The following is a 23,620-nucleotide window of genomic DNA, read 5'->3' on the forward strand; positions in this document are numbered from 1 at the left end:
ATATTGCTGTTTTACTTTTTGATTCTTTACGTGCAGTCTTGGTGTGCAAAGGATTATTCTTTCAAAAACATGAATTAATAAATTACTATCATTTGTTTGTTGTGAGTTTTGTCTGGTACATGCAAATCATGATATTCCAATGAAAAGCAAATGTTCAAAATTAGAATAAATGTTTCATCTGATTAATCCTGTTTCTCGTATATGGACACACATAGCACACAAATACCACTGTTTCCTGCAAATGACCCCTGAAATAGCTTGTTTGTTCAAACAGTACAACTAAGATGCTCGGGCACACAAAAACAGGGGCACAAATTTCCACAGCAGTTATATTCATTTAGACACGGCACATCACAATGGCTCCCAAGACACTACCAGAATAAGTCTGACCAGTGCAGGTTACGCTGGCAATCACAGCGGCACAAAACAGACACAGTGACTTATGGGCTGTCAGGAAAGGGCCTGTCAGGATGTGGCCTGCGTTTGTGTTGGAGGACAGTCTTGTTTTGTAAGCTGCAAGTCTTCAGCTTATTGATAAAGCTCTTCCTTGCACCAGTAAATGTGGAAGAAGAAAATAGGTTGGACTGAACTAGTGGAAAAAGAGTTGAATTAAGAAGATTTACTTCAGTAGAGTTTGGTTTGTGCATGATGCTAAACTATAATTTCATCAGAATGTTGTTTATTGTGTCAGGTATATATATAATTGAGACTTCTACAGCTTTGTTGCAATCTTAAATGGATTTTTTTTTTCAAGTAGATCATTGCAGTGAATTATGGGATTGGCTTCTCTGCAAAGGATACATTACTCGTACATTAGAATTACTCAGTATATTGCGAACAGTTAGTCAACTGCAGAATATTTTTATTAGTTTGTGAGTTGCATAATTCAACAGTATGAGAGCAGCCTGTAGCCATTCATGGATGTTCAAATCAGCTTAATTGATCTCTGCTGAAGAAAACGCTAATCGTACAGCATGTGTCCTTTCACACATATGCTATATAGCATTCAAACAGTTCACATAATGAATGTGGGCTTCATAGCAGCTGGAACACAAAAACCATTGTCCACAAAAATCAGACTCTTGCTTGCCATATGGTTTTGTAATCAATCTATACCAAAATGTGCTCTTAAGTGGCTACCCGTTGTGCACAACATCAGTGTCTACTCATCCATCCTACTCACTGTCAGGACACACACACACACACACATATGCCATCTCTGACACACAGATGTATGACATCATTGCCTCATTAGGACCCATTGTTCACTTCCAAACTCTAGAGGCACATGGAGTGTGCAAGGTCTTTGCTTTTCAAAGACTTTGCTTTTTTTTTCATTTATAACAAGAAACATTTAAAGGAGTAACTCACCCAAAAAAAAAAAAAAAAACATTGTGTAAAACAAGTAACAAAAAATCACAAATATAAACAAATATTTTTTTCCATATTTTAATGTAAATATGTTAGCCTAATGCAGTACAGCAAGGTTTTTTTTTATAATAATTAAAAAGAAAAACAAGTCGATAGAATAGAAATAGAATACAGAATGCTAGTATCAGAGGCTCTTTTTTTTTTAAAGAAGACAAGTAGTAAGAAGATATATAGATTAGAGAGTGCTAAAGTTAGAGGGTCAAATGACGATGGAAGAGATTTGTTTTAGATGTTTCTTGAAGATGGCTAAGGACTCAGCTGCTGGGATTGAGCTGAGCAGGTCATTCCTCCAGCAGGGAACAGTTCATGTAAAAGTCTGTGAAAGTGATGGCACTATAATGCGCTGTTCGCTTGCAGAATGCAAGCTTCTAGAGCTTACATAAGTCTGAAGTAGTGAATTCAGGTAAAGAGGTGCAGAGCCAGTGGTGGCTCTACATGAATGAACATCAGAAAGTATCTTTTTTTCAACCATCATTGCACATATCATTAGTTCTTGTGACCAACTGATGTCAATATTTGATTCAAACGTCAATATTATTCACACAAATGATTCCACGTTTGATTGAAAACTGTAGCAGAGGGAAGAATAATATTTGAATTTCAACCTGCTCCTCACATAAAGGGTTTCAAACAATATGAGGGTGAGTAAATAATAACAGAGTTTCTCTCTTAAATATTATTACAATTTCAAATAACCATTCTCTATTGTAATATATTTTAAGATGTCATTTATTCATGATGTAAAGCACATGATCTTTCAGAAATCATTCAAATACGCTGATTTGCTGCTCAAGAAACATTTATAATTATCAATGTTGAAAACAACTGTGCTGCTTCATATTTTTGTGGAAACTGTGATATTTTTTCCACAATTCAGTGATTAATAGAATGTTCAGAAGCTCAGCATTTGTTTAAAACTGAAATATTTTATTATCTGACAGTCTTCTTTTGGTTCATTTAATGCATCAATGCTGAATGAAAGCATTTACAAGCATTTACAATTATCTAGTTATGTCTTACTGGGGGGACTTTTTAAACAAAAGTCTAGGGATCGTGAGAAGATGCAGACGTCCAGAGCGTCCAGACAAGCTGCTCGGAGGAAACTCTTATCACTGCTCCCACATCATCTTTTCTCTTATCATCTTCAGTGTGTGCATGTCTGATTGTTTCTAAGCTTTAACCCACTTAAAAAAAAGTGAAAGTGACGTGACATACAGTCAAGTATGGTGACCCATACTCAGAATTCGTGCTCTGCATTTAACCCATCCAAAGTGCACACACAGCAGTGAACACACACACACTGTGAACACACACCCAGAGCAGTGGGCAGCCATTTATGCTGCGCTGCCCGAGAATCAAACCTACAACCATAGCCTTGCTCAAGGGCACCTCAGTCGTGGTATTGCCGGCCCAAGACTCGAACCCACAACCTTAGGGTTAGGAGTCAAACTCTCTAACCACTAGGCCACGACTTCCCCCATGTTAAACACCATGTTTTGCCACAATCCATGGCTTCCTCACTAAGGAGAGAGGGTTTCAGGGACGGGAAGATATGAGACAGTAGGGACATGAAGCAACAATGGCAGGAAGAGCGTCCAGATCAAATAGAGATTAAGGCAAAAAAAAAAAAACATTCCTCAAATAAACACTAAACACACTCCTTTAACACGCTCAAAGTCCCACCGCATGCCCTCTCATTTAGATGGAGATTGAAATTTTTTTTGATTGTGTAAGAGAACAGGGCTATTGATTTAACACATTTACTTAATACAATGAATTAAGAAGTTAAAAATGCAATAAAGTCTGCAGTCAGCACAGCTTCAGCTCCAGCTGTTGACAGCAAGATCACTCAGGTCAAACTAGGCCAAAATTAGACCGTTTCTCCACTGACACACATCAAATTTGGCACAACCTACTGCAGAGACTAAACTAATGCATTATTTTGATGATAAACTAAATGATAAAGTCTGCACGCACACACCCAAAGACGTGCCTGTAAAGCTGTAAATAATAAACAGTGAGCAGCGAGGTCCACTGAGCGGGTTGTTGATCCCTAAGTCATCCTGTAGCAGGAGTAAACAGCCCAATTCCTCTTCCTGCCCTCTCTGCACAGTAAAAGCATCTGTTTGACCTCTGACCCTGACCTGACAGAACCAGCTTCCTGACCCACACGGACTACTGGATGTGTTCATGCCAACGGCCGACATCTGAACTAACAAACACTGCTCCACACAACTAACACACATGGCATCTTCATGGCATTATAAGCAGAGAATAATGATTTATAAAATAGTTTTGTTTAACTCAATGGAAAGATTGTCTATCAAAATGTATATAAGGGAATATATAGAGGCTGACTCACACATTGACTCTTCTGAATATTCAGCAGGCTTTACTTTTGAATGTCCTGAAACTGTCCTGAAACAAATAAATGAACAAACATGCACTCTGCCCTTTTGTGACAACATGCCCCAATATGAATATACTACTAAATAGTCTACTTTAGGATTTTCTGCAACATAATTGTGAAAAACAAAACAATATAGATTAAAAATATGTATTCAGAGTATATATACTGTTAAAAAGGGGTTTAAAAGAAGTTTCTAATGCTCACCAAGGCTGCATTTTTAAATCAAAATAAAAACAGTAATGTTGCGAAATATTATTACAGTTTATTTTAAAATTAATTTAAAAAAATAAATGTAACATCTCCAGTCTTCATCCTTCAGAAATCATTCTACTATACTGATTTGATGCTCAAAAAAACATTTCTGATTATTATCAATGTTGAAAACAGTTGAGCTGCTTCATATTTTTGAGGAAACTGTGATCCATTTCAATAATAAACTGTGATTTTTCTGGATTCATTGATGAATGGAAAGTTCAAAAGAACAGTATTTATTTGTTTAGAATTAATTTAGACATCTTTTGTAACATAAATGACTTTACTGTCACTTTTGATCAATTTAATGTATTAAATTAATTTAAAGTATTAATCTTATATTCACACAATACGTCTACAGTATATATGAAAAAAAATTATGTTTGTCTGATGTCTGGGTCACCTGTGTCAGATTTTATGTCTTCTATGCCAGAAACAAATGACAGAAATTTGATTTTCAGAGACATAATCTTTTGACAAGAAGGTATCTTGTAAAATGACAGTAAGCATGACAGGAAATGAGTGCCAGTGACTGAGCAGAAGAGAAAAGAGGAACAAAAAATGGAAAAGTAAGGAGTACAAAAGGAGGAAGAAATGGGAAAGCCACACAGTTGTTCCGTACGATCGGACATCCGCTAAACCTCATGCAGGAGAGGGGAATTTTATCTTATGCGCTCATAAATAATCACAGTGTTTCCTTCAGGATAGTTTATGAGCTTTCCCTACGCTGCTCAAGTCCCCAGATTGATTTCCAAAGGAACGTCTCTGTGTATTTCATATCTCTGAAACCAATGGTTCATTCTGCATAAGCAAGATTCCACATAATAATCCGAAGGGCACTACATAGGGAGCAAGGGACTGAACAATGATATATCACTTAACAGAAACTAAAGAACAAGGAATGTCAAAAGATTCAAATAAGAGCAAATAATTATGTATTATGTGTTACTGTACAGTTTACTTTCAAAATAAAAACAAATATTTGTAAATATTTGAGCTTGACTCATTTGGATTATACTTTTATAGTAAAATGTTTGTGTTGCTTAACTATAATTGACTCCAGACAGATGCTGATTTCTGCAGCAGATGCTCTTTATTTACTGTATCTCAGTCACACAAAACACATTCAGCTTTCCTCAAAATGAATAAAAATGCACTTGAAATACAAACACCTATCCTTATTCCAACATTAATATCATACGTTAAATAATACAAATGCACTTTATGGATTTAATTTCAATTTATTAACCAGTGTTTTTGCTATTGATCTTGGATGATTAAGTTCAACCATACAAGATAACTATAAACAAATAGTTTTTTTTAACAATAATTAAGAGGGTTTTACCTCATTGAAGTGACAGCAATAGAGACAAGAGATTATTATAGAGGTTTTTTTGGATTTTTGAACCTAAATCCGTATTCCCTTAGGGTATGAAATGGAATGATTTTTTATTTTTTATTTTTATTTTTTGCATTGTATGATTTGCATATTTGTCTTGTATATTTATTATGGTTTTGTATAATTGCCATTTTTGAGTTCCACTTGCTAATTGAATCCAGCTGATTATCTCTAATTAGTAATCCAGGAACAGTGTGAATGGTGGTTGTAATGTGAACACCGAAGGTGTTTGCTTGCGTTGGTCTAGTTTTTAATGCACCCTTTTGCACCGTGTTTAGTTTACATAAAATATATTTTTGCTTGAACTTCTCCAGTCTGGATTTAATTGTGAGTGGCTGGCAATTTCTTTGTTTTTAGAACAATAATAAATTATAATGATAATAAACACCGGTTTTTGTATAGCTAAAATAACTGGAAATGGATGACATCAGAAGCCTTGAGCATTTAAGTTACAAACAGTCGTACTCACTCTTTAGATCGAATTTCAGAGGCCATTACTGGCTTCATTTGAGGTTTAACTAATGCATTTGTATGGGTACATCCGCTGACAGGAGGGGTTCTGGGAAACGCTGGGGAGCGACGAGGAGATGAGGAGAGAGGAGCACGCCAGCACCTTTGACATGCAAATCTCAGAGAGCTCAGAGCTGAAGCGGCGAGGACAGCAGGTGTCCCGTCCACAAGGCCACAGTAGCCTCTTTCACCTCTCCTCATCCCTCATTCCAGCTCAGCCTTCCCTCCGGACCCTGCCTGACTCGCTAATGACAGCTCAAAGAATCATTCAGGAACACCACAATCTGAGAATATCAAATTTATTTTATAATGAATATTTTTTTCCCAGTGGTTTTTGCTCAGAAATGTAATTTGCATACAGAGGAAGTAACAATTTGAGCGTGAACACAGGAAAATAAAATCTCAAGTATCTTGAATTCTCACAAATTATACTACAATGTTCTTTTTTGAAACAACTCATATAGTAACCATATAATGTTATTGATAACATTAAGAATGTTTACTTCTCACATTAAAAATGTAATACAGCATTTAGGGACTTTAAGTCTATGCATAAATATATCTCCTCAACCTCAACGCATGTCCCAAAAGAGATTTGAACCTAATTCTAAAAAGCTTGATAAATATGTTACCTGGATCACTAAAGCATAAAATTCAGCAATCAAATATATCAAGCATGCATACTAAGTATCTGTTTGTGGTTCCTCATAGTAAAATATTCGGCAAACAGTCAGGTCAATGAAATAACCTGAGCTCAATTTTTTTTAGCTCCCAAAGAAAAACATGAGTGCATACAATAGCAAATCTGGCTATAAATGCTCATGAATATACATATCTTCTATACTTACAAGAAGCCATAGGAAGAAAATAAATAAAGTCTTGTAGTGTTAAAATTGTCTTGGATATGTGATTTACATCAGAGAAAATAAATCCATAGAGCTTTAAAAATATAATTTTCTTCACCCTACAAAAGGTCAGAGGATTGTGCCCTACAGCACCCCTTCAGTTTTAGCAAATCAAGACAGAAATGTGCAAACAATCTCTTGGTCAAGAATTTGACAGTCAAAGTCATGTAGATCACTGTCCAGCACACATATACACAACACTCAAGATCACACTGGACCGCTACAGAAATCATGACGAGAATCAAAACATATGGAATGTACAGAGAATCTGTCATGACAGACGAGCAAACCTGGTCTGAGCAGAGACCTGTTATTTGGCTTATATACTGTAGGCCTAATATTACTCCCAAAAGTTCATTCAGTGGACTGATTCCGATTGACACTTGCAGAGAATTAAAATCTATTTAGCAAAAGAGCTAGATTCTGTTTTATAAATGTTCATTTTTGTACTAAGATAAATAGATTTATATATTTAGCGTTTTGTCAGAGAGCACGAAGCTTGAAATGAAGATTTGACAGAACAGAAATGTTTGGTCTCCGGATGTAATGCAGATCTCTGGCATTCATCTTGGCGCCCTCTAGTGCTCAAGAAGGCGAAATGCAATTGAATATTCGCTGCCAGTCAAATGCACAATCAAGTAGTTAAAGCAACAGTTCAGTCAAATATTTACTCGCTTAGGTTTTTCTGAAGAATATTAATGCAGGACTTCTGACCTAAAATTTCAGGAAACGCCGTTAAAAGCAGTCTATATTAGCATACGATGTCACATAAAATTCCTGAATAGCATTTTAATGCTTTTTGGAAATTGACAGATGGAAAGATTCTTCTAAATTGCTGCTTTTTGGTTCCACTAATAAATAACAAAATACAGGTTTTAGAACATGACAAAGGTAGGGTTTTTTTCTCTTTTTCCTTAAAAAAATATTTAGGTCTAAGATGCATGTATTTGAAATGCATATGAAATTTCCATCTATTTGGATTACATGGTTTTATCATAAACTAACAATCAATCAATCAACATAAATCTGGTCATTGTGAAAACAATTAAATTGCTTTAGCTGAATGAACATAGTTCAAATTTGGCTAGCTGTGGAACAAACTAAATTTGTTAAATATTAGTATGGGATGTATGAGATTGAAAGAAATTAGATTGCTTTATAATAAATATATAAACTGTGCATTTAAACACATTCAGTTCAGAAATCGAACCCATTTCATTTATGCATGACTGAAAAAAACGCATCAGATTAGGTGCATTAGTTTGCTCATGTTTAAACTGTGTAATCCTAATGGATGGACATTTTATATGCAGTTCAAAAGCATAAATCTTAAACTTACGCTTAAATATTTTTGGTTTATTCCTTTAAAGATACAAAAACAGACAAATTCAGTCTCCTGAGGCAGATGATGGAAATGTACTTACATCCCACAACAGTATGTTCTCTGCACTCGCTAACACTAATCATAACTAGTTTAAAGATCATAAGAACTTCTCATCCAGCGCAGCTCATTAATGCTTCATTTGGAGATCTGAGAGTTGGTTTTTGCTATTTGTCCATTTCATTTCCAAACATGCACACACAGATATACATATAATCATGTAAACACAGCTGAAACCCTCATGATGTATATGGTTTAATCCATGCTCTCCTATGTGATTGTGACTCCCAGAAGTATGTTTTGGTCCAGTCGTGTCATGTGATCTCCCCTTCGATGCCAAATCCTGAGAGTGGGGAGGCAGATCTTTCTGCACAGTAAACATTCAGCGGTCAACACTGGCGTCCCTCTTCCAGTGCTTCACAGGTAGGTGTCGTTTTCTGTGCTACTGAGACTCTGATTGGAGCCCTGCAGGTGCTGTGATTCGCTGGGCGCGAGGGTATCGCTCGCTAATGCTGGGTCGCTGGGTAACGGATACGGATTAAGAGGTGGTGAGGTGTTTTTCATGTCGGTTTTCTTCTGCATGTTGCTCTTTGCTTTTTTCCCTTTCTCCGTCTTGCTCTCGGTGGTTTGCGGTACTTCGACGATGATCGTGGGGTTCTGTTTGAGGTCCTGGCGACTGGGCGGCTCAGCGGCTATTATGGCTTTGGCGCCGTGCATTCTGGGAGGGGATTTACAGTGTAGCTCTCCGTTGGTCTCCTTCCAGCGCCGGAGCTGAAAGAGATGTTCCTTCTCTATGTCTCGCTCAGACACGGGCAACTCAATGACCTGAAATGGTGGGGATTATGTTTTTTAAAAGTCAATAACAATAATAAACCTGTACAAAGTAAGTATATTTCATTCATTTAAGTGAGAATTTTTCAGAGGACTGTTTAATGCATGCATGTGCCAAAAGCTACCAGCAGGGGGAGACACAGCCTATAGCACAGGAAATAATGTGTACTGCCTACTATTTCTATTAACAAGTAATGTAATACACAATCATAAACAATTCCTTTGGTAGTCGTGCTACACTGTTATTCAGTGTGTAGCATCTCTCAGGAAAATAAATATGGATATTTTACATTTTAGTTAAAAAATGTTTTAAATTAGAAGTAATTTTTAAGTTGAAGTACAGCACATAGGTGTATGTGTGTTGGCGAGACCTCTTGCACCAGGAAAGCCTCCTGCATGTATCGTGGCTCTATAGATCTGAGCAGCTCCATGGTCTCATATTGGCCCTGACATGCTTTCAGTTTCTCCTGAGATCCCAGCATGCACTTCAGCAGCACCAGACCCACACGGAAGACGATCTTCACTCCTGTAACGCACACAGACATGCATGTCCATTAAACAAAGTAACAGTGCATCTAAGACAGAAACATTTGCACTTCTTATATATAGGCAATACCGCAAAACATGTGCATCCTACTTTTTATTTAAAAAAAAAATATATGTCCAAAATGATGTCCAAAAGAAAGCATGTTAAACATTTACACTTTGGCATAAAGTTATTGCAGTCTGCAAGTAAATGCCACAAGTAGCAAGGTGTGTATCCAGTGAGCTGTAAACAGTTTTTTCATCGGTGGAGGGTGTGGTATCAAGAAAGGACAAAGTGCATAAGGCTTTAAGAGTGAGTCTCACCCTCACAGAAGAACATGTCCCACATGCGCAGGACAGACGCCCAGGGCAGCGTCCTGGAGAAGGCACACATGAACCACTCAGTCATGTAGAGGATAGGGTCAATCTTGTATTTCTTCAGATGCCGGTGGGCCACCGGGGCCACGCGCTTGAGCAGAGCGAACAAGATCTCGCCGTCTAACTGGATGGCCTCCTGTGAAGACCGAGATGAGGAGGAAACAAAGAAAGATGACCAAAGGAAATCTGGCATGTACCGCAGTGGATCCATTTCCCTATAACAACTTTCCATTTTAAAGAGATTCTCAAAATGTAAATTATACGTGGTGACTGAATTATTTTGCTGATAAGTTCCTGTGATCTGACGCTCTTGCAAATACAAGTTATTTACATTGATGTGATAAACAAATTTTGTGACGGCAACGATTCACAAGCTTAAAACAGTAACGGTAAGAGGAAACCCCCCAGGCAGAAGAGAGCAGGAACGAGCGATAAAGAGAGACAGCAAGATCCTGATGTTGGTTTAATTCACTCCTTATCTGCCGCTCACTCTGCTCCTGAAGGTCAGACACAAAAGACCTCACATAAAGCTGGGATTGCACTGGATTCCTGGTAATGGAACAGGCCAGCAAAAACATTATGCACAAAATACATGTGTGAGAGAAAAATAAAAAGGACAACAGCGGGTTTAGAAACACTTAAGACTGCACTGGTTCATTTGAGAGCCTAATTATCATCAGTGACAGATAACACTGCACACACAAAAAATCCTAAAAATAAATCCTGCTCCACATGACTGGACATTATCCAATATGCTGCAATATATTCAATTTTTGATGTTATTTTACATTTAATTTTTATAAATGCTACAAGTGAATTAAAGCATCACAACATCATGTATGAAAAATGGATATTCATTTGGATATTTGCTACATCTATTATAGATTACATTTAATGATATGTAGTGTTTTTAAAGATAACTGCAAAGGTTATTTAGAAGTTAAAAAGTAGGGATGATCATAAACAAAAAAAGCATGCATAATTAAATATTCATTATTGGCCAATACAGACAATAGCAACCGATACTAATAAACAAAAAAGAATCCGAGATACTACCAATACATTGTGCATCATTAATTTAACTGTAAAAAAAACTGATATCAAAATTTATTAATGAGTCAACTGTGTGAACTAGTTTCGTTTGATTCTGTACACAATGTGGAGATTCATGTGCATCAGTCGCTTCACTGAATACTTGCCAACTAAGAAATAAATAATGACTTTACAATCCATCTGTTTCAAATCCATATCATTTGAATATCATAACATCGATGTCTGTCAAAAAATAACATGCACAATACACAATAGTATTTATGAGAAGCAGAGGTTCAGCAAGTGCACACATTTCCTGGAAAACCCACACCACTGAATGTTTTGACTACATCATCACTTTCCAAGAAGGAGAAAACGATGGCCTTAGTGACTTCAACATGACAACAATGTACATAACACACAACACACAGTCAAGAGTAAATTTGCTCTTCACTCGCCGAAACTGAATCAGAATGAACAGTGAACTGAGGGAAATACTTCACACTGCAAGCTGGAGAAAATAAACTTTGCTGGGTTAGTGAACAGCGTTCAACGTGTGGGTGTCTGACAGAAACAGGAAGTTGTGCAGATTAGACTGACATTTTTTTTACACACATTCTAATTCTGACATTCCTGATTTGAATATTTTCAATAGTTTTCTATTATTGACAGATTATTGTGTCATAATTTTGACAACTGATGAACTGATAAATGAGTGACCTTGAGTTGAGTCCCTGTAGTTCAATCTGACTCTCATATACATAATATAATACATATCACTGAACTTAAAAGGTGATTTTTATAAAATGTAGTTTAATCACTACCTTCTCAGTTGTTTAAAAGACTGAGGCAATTATGAAAGTTTGATCAAATTTTGTCCAATAAAAGATACATTTTTTACATTTAATTACCACTTTGCAGATTTTGACTCTCAAACTGCTTTTTGCATCTGACAAACAGAAGCCATAAATTCCCAAATGAAGTTACTACTAAGTTACAGTATTATTGTGTACTTGTTGAGACAGGGCACTTCAGATGCAGTTTAGCCTGGTTAATCAGTTCTGGATTAGACAGGATGTGAAGTACAAGAGGAGCAACCCTTGAACTCTGATCTCTCTGATGAACAGCTCTACATCAGCAAACAACAACATGAGAGCATCAGCATCTCGTCATTGAGCGATCGATCGAGTGTTTTGGCAGGGTGACTGATTGCTCTCGTGTGAATCTGAAGGTTGACAACATGCAGACAAGTGCTAAATGGAGGACTGTATATAGTCTCCACTTACCAGGCCTGCGCTGTAGTATCCAGGCAGATACTTCTCACAGATCTGGACCAGACCCCAGAATGCATCCTGCCAGAGCATGACCATAAAAGAGCAAAAGACCAGAATAGGGTATGAGTTTAACTTGCCACTGTACTCAAATAATTAAAACCACTCAAACTAATAAATATTATATTAATTACGAAAATTCTGTAACACTTTACTTGAAGCCTTTAAAGGAATAGTTTACCCAAAAATGAATATTTGTTTAAAAAAAATAAATTTACTCATCCTCAGGTCATCCGAGATGTAGGTGGGTTTGTTTGTTTCACTTACATCTTGGATGGCCTGAGGGTGAATACATTTTCAGGAAATGTTAATTTCTCAGTGAACAATTACTTGAATTATGCCATGTAATGCATTATATGATCTCATTTACAAATCATTTATACTCATTGCTACACCTTGATGAAATATAATGCATTAAAACACATGACAAAAACCAATTTCAGACACCACAAGAAATCTGCAAATTTTATAATGCATTTTAACTTGGGTTACAATTATGTGCGAAAATATACTGCATTATAACACACATTATGAGTACATTTATAGTGCATTATACATAAAGGCTACAAGTGTTACCAATAATTCTAGGGTTTTATTTATCACATATAAAACATCATAATAGATAACTATATAAATCAATAAATAATTTATGAAATGCATTCAAAACTACTACATTGAGGACCATCTGTCAGTGAGTGATCAGAGAGAAGCACAATAATGGACTGCAGACTGACCTCAGCTGGCATGTGCATGAGCAGCACTGCGGCTATAGGAGCTTGAGCCTGACAGTAACCCTCCTCAGGTCTGTGCAGTGTGTACGCCTTCAGCACCCGGAACAGATCCTGCTGCCTGCACACACATGACTGAATGATGTACCAGAAGTGATGGGGTTCAAATGAAGAGGCCTGCAGGTGAAGGGAGGGCAGACTTACCCGTGGCCTCCTCGAGATACGAACATCTCGTGGAATGGAAACTGTCTGTGGAGGTCTCTCTCGATCACATCCAGCCATTTAGGATCTCCAGGCTGACTGTCCAACTCCTGTCACATAAAGTCAAATCATGCTCATTTATTTAACAGTTTATACAATACAGACTGTTGTAAAGCACATTAATGAAACATCCTAATTAATTCTTAATGAATTAAGAATTTAATTCAATTTTAGCTGTGAAGCAGCTCTTTAGAAGGCAATAGAGTGATTATTCAGCTCAAGACAGTTCAATGTTGATTCTATTCAGTTCAATAACAACGCTAATATTGCAAAGTTAGTGTCATTATTCAGCTCAAATGTTGTTCTCATGTGATTGTGTCAGTGCAGTTAAATGAATAATATTATTGAATGTTATAGTCTTGTAAACTCCAAAACAGAATTATAACTGATTAGAGATCTGAGTTGGCATACAAATACACAATGCACACAAATACTGGGTAAATGTAAATTTTTAGTTACACTGAAATGTGAAATACTGAATTAAATTTCTATTGATTACAAAAACATAAAAAAACATTTATGTGCTTTGTCCACCACCTTGAACCTTGCATCATGGGATTTCGATCCCTGCAAAGGATATAAAAGTTAAGGATCATTAAGAAAGGTTAAGATTTTGTTTAAGGTTTATGAAAGAAGTATTTTATGCTAACTAAGGCTGCATTTATTTGTTCAAATGTATGATGAAAACAAAATTGTGAAATATTATTACAATTTAAAATAACTGTTTTCTATCATAATACATGGTAAAATGTAATTTATTCCTGCAATGTAAAGCTGCATTTTCAGCATCATTACTCCAGTCTTCAGTGTCACATGATCCTTCAGAAATTTTTCTAATATACTTATTTGAACCATTTCTTATCATTTTCAGTGTTGAAAACAGCTGTGCTGCTTCATTTTTGGCTGCCTTAAAATTTGGCTAAAATTATGGTGTCTTTTAATACAACTGTTTTGGAACAGAGTCGTGCTGCTGTCAAAGGTTAAAGTGGACAAACCTGAAATTTGCCCTGATTCTGTTCTTTCTTCACTTTTCCACCAGAGAGATAAAGCCACGCACGACCTCTGAGTGATGGAGGGATGCCCTTCTGACAGCGCAACTTTACCTTCAGAGAGATGAGAGAGACACTGAGCTTATACACTTGCATATTAGGATGAACTGTGACCTTTTGTCTTAATACAAATATTAAATGAAACTGAGCACTTGCATTCACAAACTCAGTTTAAACTTTTTTTGTGGGTGACACAAACCACCACGACTAACTCTTTATTTTGTCTGGAAGGTTAGTCATTGGAGAGAAATTCAGAACCAAGAGAATCACAAATGAGAATTATAAAAGCAAATTATATTTAACATTATTATTATTATTATAGACAACATTTATGACAAATATGGTTTATTAAATGGCTGATATCTAAAGCACATGGGTGACCAACGGTCAATATAAATAATACAATAAGGAGTTCTGTGGGCGGATATTTCATGTGGGTCTGATCATAACTTTATCTGATTCTATTAAAAGGTTTGGAAGCACATAATGTGAGATGTGCAGTCAAATTCCTGATAACATCATGTTGTTGAGCATTTTATGAATGTTACAGCATTCTCAAAAAAATCTGAGCTATTCGAGAACAAAAATAAAACCTGTGGACAAACACAGGTCTGTTTGTCAGAGACCAACCTTCTTGTGTTTTTTGGCCATCCACTTGTCCCAACTGTTGAGCATATCCAGCCATTTGGCTTCTCTCTGCCGGAGCACGTCTGGAGGAATATTATCACTGCATTGAGAGAGAACAAAGAGAGATTAGATCATTTATCTGATATAATATGCTTGCAAGCACACCCACGCCTACAAAATCACACGTTAGCAGATGTAGGGTTGGGATCCGAGAACTGGTTCTTGTTCAGAACAGACGTTCAACACATTCTGTTCTGTTAATGGCAATAGTGCATTTGTCACTCAGACAGTTTTCTGCAACACTATTTAGCAACAGCATGGTTGTTACTGAACTGACAATGATGATTTGAATCAGCCTAACAACCCACTCCCTTACTGAAATGGTCAGAGGTCTTGGTTATTTTCATTTGATACGAAACGAGAAAACTGTCACTGTGTTATGTGTAGTTAAATATTCATATCTTAGAGGGGACATTCGATGCCCATTTTCCACAACTTAATAGGATTTTTTAGTGTCTTCATGAAATCCAGCAACATACTTTGGTTGAAATTCCTCAATGGTCGTGTCAAACAACACCCTTCTTACCTTGTCAAAAACAGCTCTGTTCACACCGACCCGTTTCGGTGCATGTCTCTTTAAATGTTAATGAGCTACTGCTCACCCCGCCCCTCTCTTCCGTTTTTTTGTGTATTTAGTGGCGCATTACCATCAAAAAACAAAACTAATCCACTGAGTCCTCAGTGGCTCTGATGTTGGGAGAAAATGAAGACTCTTATGTTCACGGTTACATTAGCGCTTTGGCTGCTAATTTACATTAATTTATAAGGCATTTTGGGAACCTGAAAATGCAAACTTTTGAAAACGGTGAGGTCATACGAAAGCGTTTTATGTGTTCATTCTATAGGTATGTGTGCAGGCGCATAATGTTTCTTTACAAGTGACATCGCCATCTACTGTCCTGGCATGAATAATAGACATTTTCACGGATCTGTATAAACGGGGATCATTTTAACAATGCTGTCGACTTTTTAAAAAACGCAAAGGAAAAAACTTTGCCATTTTTAGTAACATCGTTGTCATGTAACCATACCCTTAGAAATGCATCCCTGTAATTAACAAACTCATTCCATTATATTTGCAATCTCATCCCTATTCAGTAACAAACTCATCCTTTCATATTTACGAATTCCTTCCTATTTATTTACAATCAGTACTTACTTATTTACATACTCATCCCTATTAATTTATAAGGTCACACCTATTTATTTACCAAAAAACCCTTATAGAGAGAGAGAGAGAGCGAGATTACAAACTCATCCCTATACATGAAGAAGCTTGATATCTCTTGACCTGATTTGTCCACAACAACAGCAAGGCACTGTTTGAAAAGCATAATGTGGGTGTCAAATTATCTCTATTGAAACGGAGTACTGTAGGCGTCATCAAATGTTCACAGGAAGATCTTCTGAGGGAAATCCAAAACACAAGCTATTTCCCACTGCAGAAGAAAAAAACACCTGGTTTCACCTATTACCATCATGTTTAGCAACTTAATAGCAATGTCTTCAAATGTATTACTAGGTTGCACAACCATAAAAAGTGATGTTAATGTGGGATGACTGTTTATAAGAACAATTTGGGCAGTCAGAGCGAGGGAGATCACTAGGGAAAGCCATGTTTCTGGGAATCTTTCTGTACTTGTGTTCTGTTCTGATTTAGTGACCCCAGCACCTCTGCCTGAAATGCTTTTTATTATATCCAGCTGACAGACACACCCTTAACATGAGTGCATTTATATCAGATTACCAAAAAAAAAAAAAACAACAATAAGAAAAGAGTACAGAGACTTACAGTAATCATTAAAAAAAAACAAAAAAAAACAACGGAGGTTACATTTCTTCAGAAAACATGAGTGCTTGTCTAAGCAAAACCTGCCACTACAATTAGAGTTGCAGTTTGTTGAAATACCTTAACCTCAATACGAGCATTAAAAACAGCACTTCTAACGGCTCTGGTCCTGCTCCTGTGTTTAATAACTGCAGTAATTATTGGGAGGTGGACTGACTCGAATTACAACATATTAAACACTGAAGAATATTTTAACAGTGCCTTTCTTCCAAAAATGGAACAAGAGGAGCACACAATGAACACAGATCACATGATTATTACTCAATGGCATGATGCAGAATTTTTTCTGGATTTGTTATTTTATTCAAAAAGAAATTAGAAAGGTATTTTGGTTCTTTTTTGTTATTTCTTAGAAATAAAATTAACAACTGCTTATTGATATAAAAAACACTTTTGTCGGCCATATCAAAGTCATGTGGTGTGACCAATATACAGAAAAAACAGTTGATTTGAAAAACATAAAAGAGAAAATGACATCAACATCATGATGCATGCAGACCATAATGACTGTCATTTTGTCTTTTAAGATAATTTGATCTTTTTACGGCAAAGTACGGTTACAAAATGTCATGTGGTGCAAACTTATTCATTCAGAATATTTGTAAATATTACTTTTTACCTTGCAATATATTTGAAAAGTTTTTGAAAATAATGCTTAAAATGTGTACACAAGGATTCAAAGTGTAAGGGAAATGTGTTTCTTTTTATTTGATGGTTATACCAAATTACACTTTTAAAGTCATAAAATTTTAACCTTTCTTAAAAATGGTACAAAAGTTTTTCAAAACCAAATGAAAAAAAAAAAAAAAAAAAAAGTACATTCATACAAATGTGGCACAGATTTTCAAAAATGTTTTCCTTTTCTTTATTGTGGACACTTATTTGTCGCTTATGATGGAGAAAATGCATGTTATGATGATGATGGATGAAAAGCATGTTATGAAAGTCCATCCCCGAGATACCAAAGGATCCAATAATCCCCTGGCAAAAGGTCAGCGACTGGACCGGCTGCATAAACCCTGATGGCTCACCCAGACGCTTGGTCTTGAAATGGAAAGCAAATATACTCACACACGTGCAGTGTGTACACATATTACGCAGTCCAAATTGGATTATCATCAGCGATCAGATTACAGATGATTGTTTAGATCTATGGAAAAGAATTAGGGCCCGCCGTTTGTCTGTTTACTTTTCCCGTGTACACGGGTTGAGCTACTTATGTTACGCTGAAAACACAGAGACAGTTGAATGGAATGTTGAATGGAGATTGGAGGACGAGCTTATGAAGTACAAGAGGAATTGTCTCATGGAAAGTGTTGAGCATGTGCCCACTGACCCTTCAAGTATCAGATAAGTACTCAGAAAGTGTTTCCTTTCACCTTCTAGACACATTCTTCAGAACAGTTAGTAGAGGAAGAAAACAGGAAGCACATGCCAAAAAAATCCCTTTGCTCTCTTTACGTGTCCTTTCCCTTCCTGGTGCTTCCTAACACATGGGGCTAAAACGACAAGCAGACAGACAGACAGACAAACTCTGATTGGCGAAATAAGAACTGAAAGTGTTAATGTTAATATATTACATGGATAGTTCAGGCCAGAATATATTGTGAATGGATGAATCACATTCTGTGCAAGAAAACATCACAAAAAAATAAATAAATAAACGATTTATGGCCACAGGTTCCAGTTAGTTTGAATGAAAAAAACCCTCTCAGAGCACATCAGAACAAACACAACTAAAGCTCTGTTATGTGCATGCCAAAAGTGAACTGGTGCACTAAAACACTCCCCAGGAGCCTGGCACTTGGTTTCATCTCCAAGGCAGTAGTAAACAAATGGAGGGAAACAAAAGCCAAACAGTGAAATGTCATAAGTGAGTCAATGACTCTCCATAGAGAAGTGCAATTGTCATTGTCAATTGTGCAGACAGACTGTCCTCGTAGCATGAACACAGACTCTTTCTCAAACAGACTTTAATGTCATTAAGTATGAACGATATTTTTGTCATGATGATCCATAGTAATCAAAGAATCCTCAAAGACCTCTTTTATTCAATGTTTGATGGGAAAGAGAGAGCGATGTGTGTGAGAAAAATGCAATTTTCCAATAAAAATACTTTTTCAAAAGACAAAGCCAGAACTAATGCAATCCATTTATTATAGTCTTGCCAAGAATGGAGTATCAGCAGATTTCTGAGGAACAGATTTTAATATGAAAAAAAAAAGGAGTTGAGAATATTCACCCAAAAATGAAAATGAGCCTGTGTTTTACTCACCCGCCTCGAAGCATCCTAGGTGTATATGACTTTCTTCTTTCAGAGGAATCTAGTCAGAGTTATATTAAAAATTGTCCTGGCTATTCCAAGCTCTATCACTGCAGTCAGCGGGTGTTGCAGTTGAAGTCAAATAAAGCGCACGCATTCAGGGGGTGAATAAAGGCCTCCTGTAGTGAATCCATGTGTTTCTGTAAGAAAAATATCTATATTTCAAATGTAATAAACACTTTTTTCTCACTTCCGGTATCTGTCATACACGGAAGCCATTCAGGAGGATGATGTAAGACATCGGTGTTGATTCACCCCCCCGGAGCCGTTTTATTATTGATGCACGCGCTTTATTTGACGACTTGTGGACTGTTCAACTGCAACACCCACTGACTGCAGTGATAGAGCTTGGAATAGCCAGGACCATTTTTAATATAATATACGACTGGATTTTAATATAATATACGACTGGTCAGAAAGAAGAAAGTCATATACACCTAGGATGCCTCGAGGGCGAGTAAAACACAGGCTAATTTTCATTTTTGGGTGAACTAATCCTTTAAGTTTAGGGTCAGTAAGATCTTTTCATAGTATTTGAAAGAAGTCTCCTATGCTCAACAAAGCTGCATTTATTTTATCAAAAATAAAATAAAAACAGCAATATTGTGAAATATTATTACACTTCAAAATAACTATTTTTTTATTTCAATATATTTTAAAATGTAATTAATTCCAATGATGCAAAGTAGAATATTCATCAGTCATTACTTCAGTCTTCAGTGTCACATGATCCTTCAGAAAAAAATTCTAATATGCTGATTTGCATCTCAAGAAACATTTATTAATATTATCAATGTTGATTATTATCAACATGCTTTATATTTTTCAGGATTCTTTGATTAACAGACAAAACAGGAATAGAATAGAATAGAAATGTCTTTATTGTCACTTTTGACTAATTTATGCAACCCTGCTAAATAGTATTACTTAAAAAAAATAATAATTAAAAAAAAGAATAATAATAATAATAATAAAACAACAACTGAGGGCCTTTAATAAGAAGCTGTGTATTTTTGCCAAGCAATATGTAAATTGTAAGTATCTCATTATATTATACAATGATGTGTTACCTGTCAAAAAATTACACAAGCGTAGACGCGAGGATCAGCAGAAGATGTGAGGATCAGCAGATGTGCATAAGTTTTGGAGTTTCTGTGTGGGCCCACTAATACTCATCAGAGTTTAAAACAGACTGCATGTCTGACAGATGACTTGAGCGGTTTGTTTTATCAGCAATTAAAACTATTTAGATGCCAGACTGCCACACTAAAGCTTGTCGAATGAACTGAACAAGTCACGGAGTAGTTTCACTTCAAAACTGAAAACACTTGCAGGAAGGTTCTGCCAAAACAAATCAATGAGCAATTCTGAGTGCTAAAGGGAGTTCACAGCATGAGGGGAAACTCCTGCATGAGTCTCAATGAGACTGGAAAGAAACGTTCTGTTGTACAGGGAATAAGAGTCATTCTTCATGAGAACTGTAGAGGACAGATGCGCCTTTCTGCTATTAATTCAACAGCAGATTAATCTGATCAGTGAATGGTGTCTTGGCCAAACAGGACTGTACTGTCCAGAGTCATTAAAGACGCAAAACAGACAAGTGTTTGTTATAGCTGCAGAAGAGGAGGATGCTGGCAGTTTACTTGATCCTCTAGAGGGAAAAAAAATAATTTGGCATGAAAAAATGAAGATGCACAGTATATCCAGTCCTGAGACTAATACACTATAATTCAAAAACAGGACATTTTTAAAGGAATTAGGAATACTTCAGCAAGGATGCATTAAAAATATCAGGTGACAGTAAAGACATGCATAATGTTACAAAAGATATTTCTTCTATTTCTAATAAATGATTTACTTTCAAACTTTCTATTCATCAAAGAATCCTGAAAAAAGTACTACAATTTCCACAAAAACATGAAGCAGCACAACTGTTTTCAACACTGATAATAATAAGAAATGTTTGTTGAGCAGCAAAACAGCATATCTGAATGATTTCTGAAGGATCATGTGACACTGAAAACTGGAGTAATGATGCTGAAAATTCAGCTTGACATGACAGAAATAAAATACTTAAAATATATTAACATAGAAAAGTATTACTTTAAATTATAACATTTCACAATATTCATATTTTTACTGTATTTTCGATCAAATAAATGCAGCCTTGGTGAGCATAAGAGACTTCTTTCAAAAACATGAATAAAAACATATGGTAATGTATGTGTATATATTCCAGTCCAAATCTTTGTATGGAAACATATTTAATTTATGTTCTTTAAACACACACACACACATTAACTGTAACTTACTAATCTAGTTCTTATGATTATACTGATTTACTCAAATTTGAATTCACTACATTTCTACAAATCCCAGAAAAAGGCAAGCAAATGATAGCAAACACACACACAGCTTATAATATTATATAACATCCGTTCTTACATGGATGGAGGAATGAGAGCTGACCAAGCACTTCTTAAAGCTGGTCAGATTGGAAGAACTCAGCAAGAACAACCACTGGGGACCTCAGTGGTGTTATAGACCTGTCAACTCATCTGTGCTCACATGGACAAGGACGAAGACACGCAGGACAGACTGTCCTCAAAAACAATTCAGAGTCCATTTAATGAAAGCACTCATTAAGGTGTGGGAAACTCCAATAAAGCAAAACAAAATCAGTGTGCTTCACAGTAACTTTCATGAGTAAGTCATTGCATAATGCTTAATCAGCAGCTCAAGGGCTTATGAATGTGTATACAAAAGTTTCACATTTATTTAGAACTGTTGTTCATGATGAGCATTACATAATGCAGTTATACTGGAAGTTATTATAAAGAGTCACTAACACATTCACAGCTAATCTATATAATCTGCTTCTATAGTATAAACAGTTATAATTGGTTTAAAGTCTTTTTTACACCCATAAATGTAACTGCCACTTACTTTTCTCCTGTGCTTTGTTGAGCTCCTCCTATGAATCCGTACTTGTCTGTCTGGATCTCCGTGAAGCCGTTGAGCTCGGAGTCCGATCCCAGAGAAGAGCTCTCGTGCTCGGCCAGACTCTCCACCGTGCCCCGCTGCACTCCGTTACCCGACTGAAGCTTAGCCATGCTGAATATGAGCCCCAAACGCGATAAATTCACTTGCTTGTTGTGGCCCAAGCAAGAATAAAGTGTGTTTTGACACACAGATAGTGGATTTCCTCTGTCAACCTCCTCAAACTATCAACACACGGAGATTTGAGCCTCACAGCCTCCAGTGATGCTAACAAAACGCCATTAAAGTGAAGTTAAAATGAGGTTTATATGACCCTGACAGGCCATTGTGTATGTTTACTAGCTAACGTTACATTTATAAATGAGGATTTCACAGAAATAACGTACATAAAGACACATTATTATAAATCAATGTATTAAACTAGCTTAGCCAAACAATAATAACACCCCTATATCTTAAGAAATCTCCAGAGCTTGCTTGGCAATTTATTATAGATCAAACTAAATGAAACTCGACTGATTGTTTGTCTTCTGATTGTTGACCACAACTGGAGGAGTTAACGTTATAAACTAGCACGCTAACCCGACGTAAAAAGCACAGCTTGACAGCTCTCTGTATAAACATATAAAACTCGGACTCACTGTGTTGTAAAGTCAGCATTTGTATAATGTTTCTGAAGCCAGAGTTTGAATCTTATTTGATATAATCGGTGTTTACGAGCGTTTGTATGTGAGTGACTGGCTCGTGCTAAAGTCGCAGGCGCGAGCTTTAAGGAGGCGTGGCTGATTATGCGCAGTACAGCGCCTGTCTACAATGCAGCATTATTTACATCACCATCATATTGCAATCACAGTAAACTCGAATATATGTTATCAATAAGAGCATAACGTTTTTGCAATTTTGTGTTATTTATAGTTTTATATTTTTATGGCGTATTACATTTACCTAATTTATTTAAATTATTAATTAATATTAATAATTGCAACAATAATCATTATTATTATTTATATGTATTTAATTCATAAAAAAAATAATGATTATTTAAATTATTTTACAGAACTGGAGAGATCAAGAAATCCTCAGTGTCTTTCCAGTTTGGCTACTTGCCAGAGTGCTCAATGTTTAACCATGTATCGTCTTTCATGATGGCAAAACAATTATACAGTGTATCCCTCACATGCTGTTCTTATGATTGTTGTAAGAAAGTCATGTCTACTGTGTGATAAAAACGCAAACAGTTTGAATGTATCAGCAATATATAAATAAAGATATTTTTTTAAATTCCAGTGCTGGAAGACTATCATTCAGTTAAAAAAATCGCCTTGAAACAAGGCTGCC

General features: G+C 36.2%; 1 protein-coding gene across 3 annotated transcripts; it reads right to left on the bottom strand.

The window, feature by feature from the left end:
- Positions 1–6,287: 6,287 nt before the first annotated feature.
- LOC109097800 (TBC1 domain family member 10A-like) lies at positions 6,288–23,066 on the bottom strand. Of its 3 annotated transcripts, none has more exons than XM_042764805.1 (11): positions 22,924–23,066; positions 22,229–22,396; positions 15,054–15,150; positions 14,370–14,477; positions 13,912–13,941; positions 13,318–13,424; positions 13,120–13,234; positions 12,341–12,406; positions 9,969–10,158; positions 9,491–9,645; positions 6,288–9,113 (listed from the first exon to the last, which is right to left on the bottom strand). In XM_042764805.1, the coding sequence occupies exons 2-11, from the start codon at positions 22,393–22,395 to the stop codon at positions 8,706–8,708; spliced, it is 1,443 nt and encodes a 480-aa protein (XP_042620739.1). In that variant the 5' UTR covers position 22,396; positions 22,924–23,066; the 3' UTR covers positions 6,288–8,705. The 3 variants fall into 3 exon arrangements, with proteins under 3 accessions (XP_042620739.1, XP_042620740.1, XP_018966969.1); XM_042764806.1 differs by having other exon boundaries at positions 22,229–22,506; positions 22,924–23,055; XM_019111424.2 differs by lacking the exon at positions 13,912–13,941 and having other exon boundaries at positions 22,229–23,052.
- Between the last annotated feature and the right edge of the window lie 554 nt (positions 23,067–23,620).

The sequence above is a fragment of the Cyprinus carpio genome, chromosome A10, assembly GCF_018340385.1.
Source record: "Cyprinus carpio isolate SPL01 chromosome A10, ASM1834038v1, whole genome shotgun sequence".
NCBI lineage: Eukaryota > Metazoa > Chordata > Actinopteri > Cypriniformes > Cyprinidae > Cyprinus > Cyprinus carpio.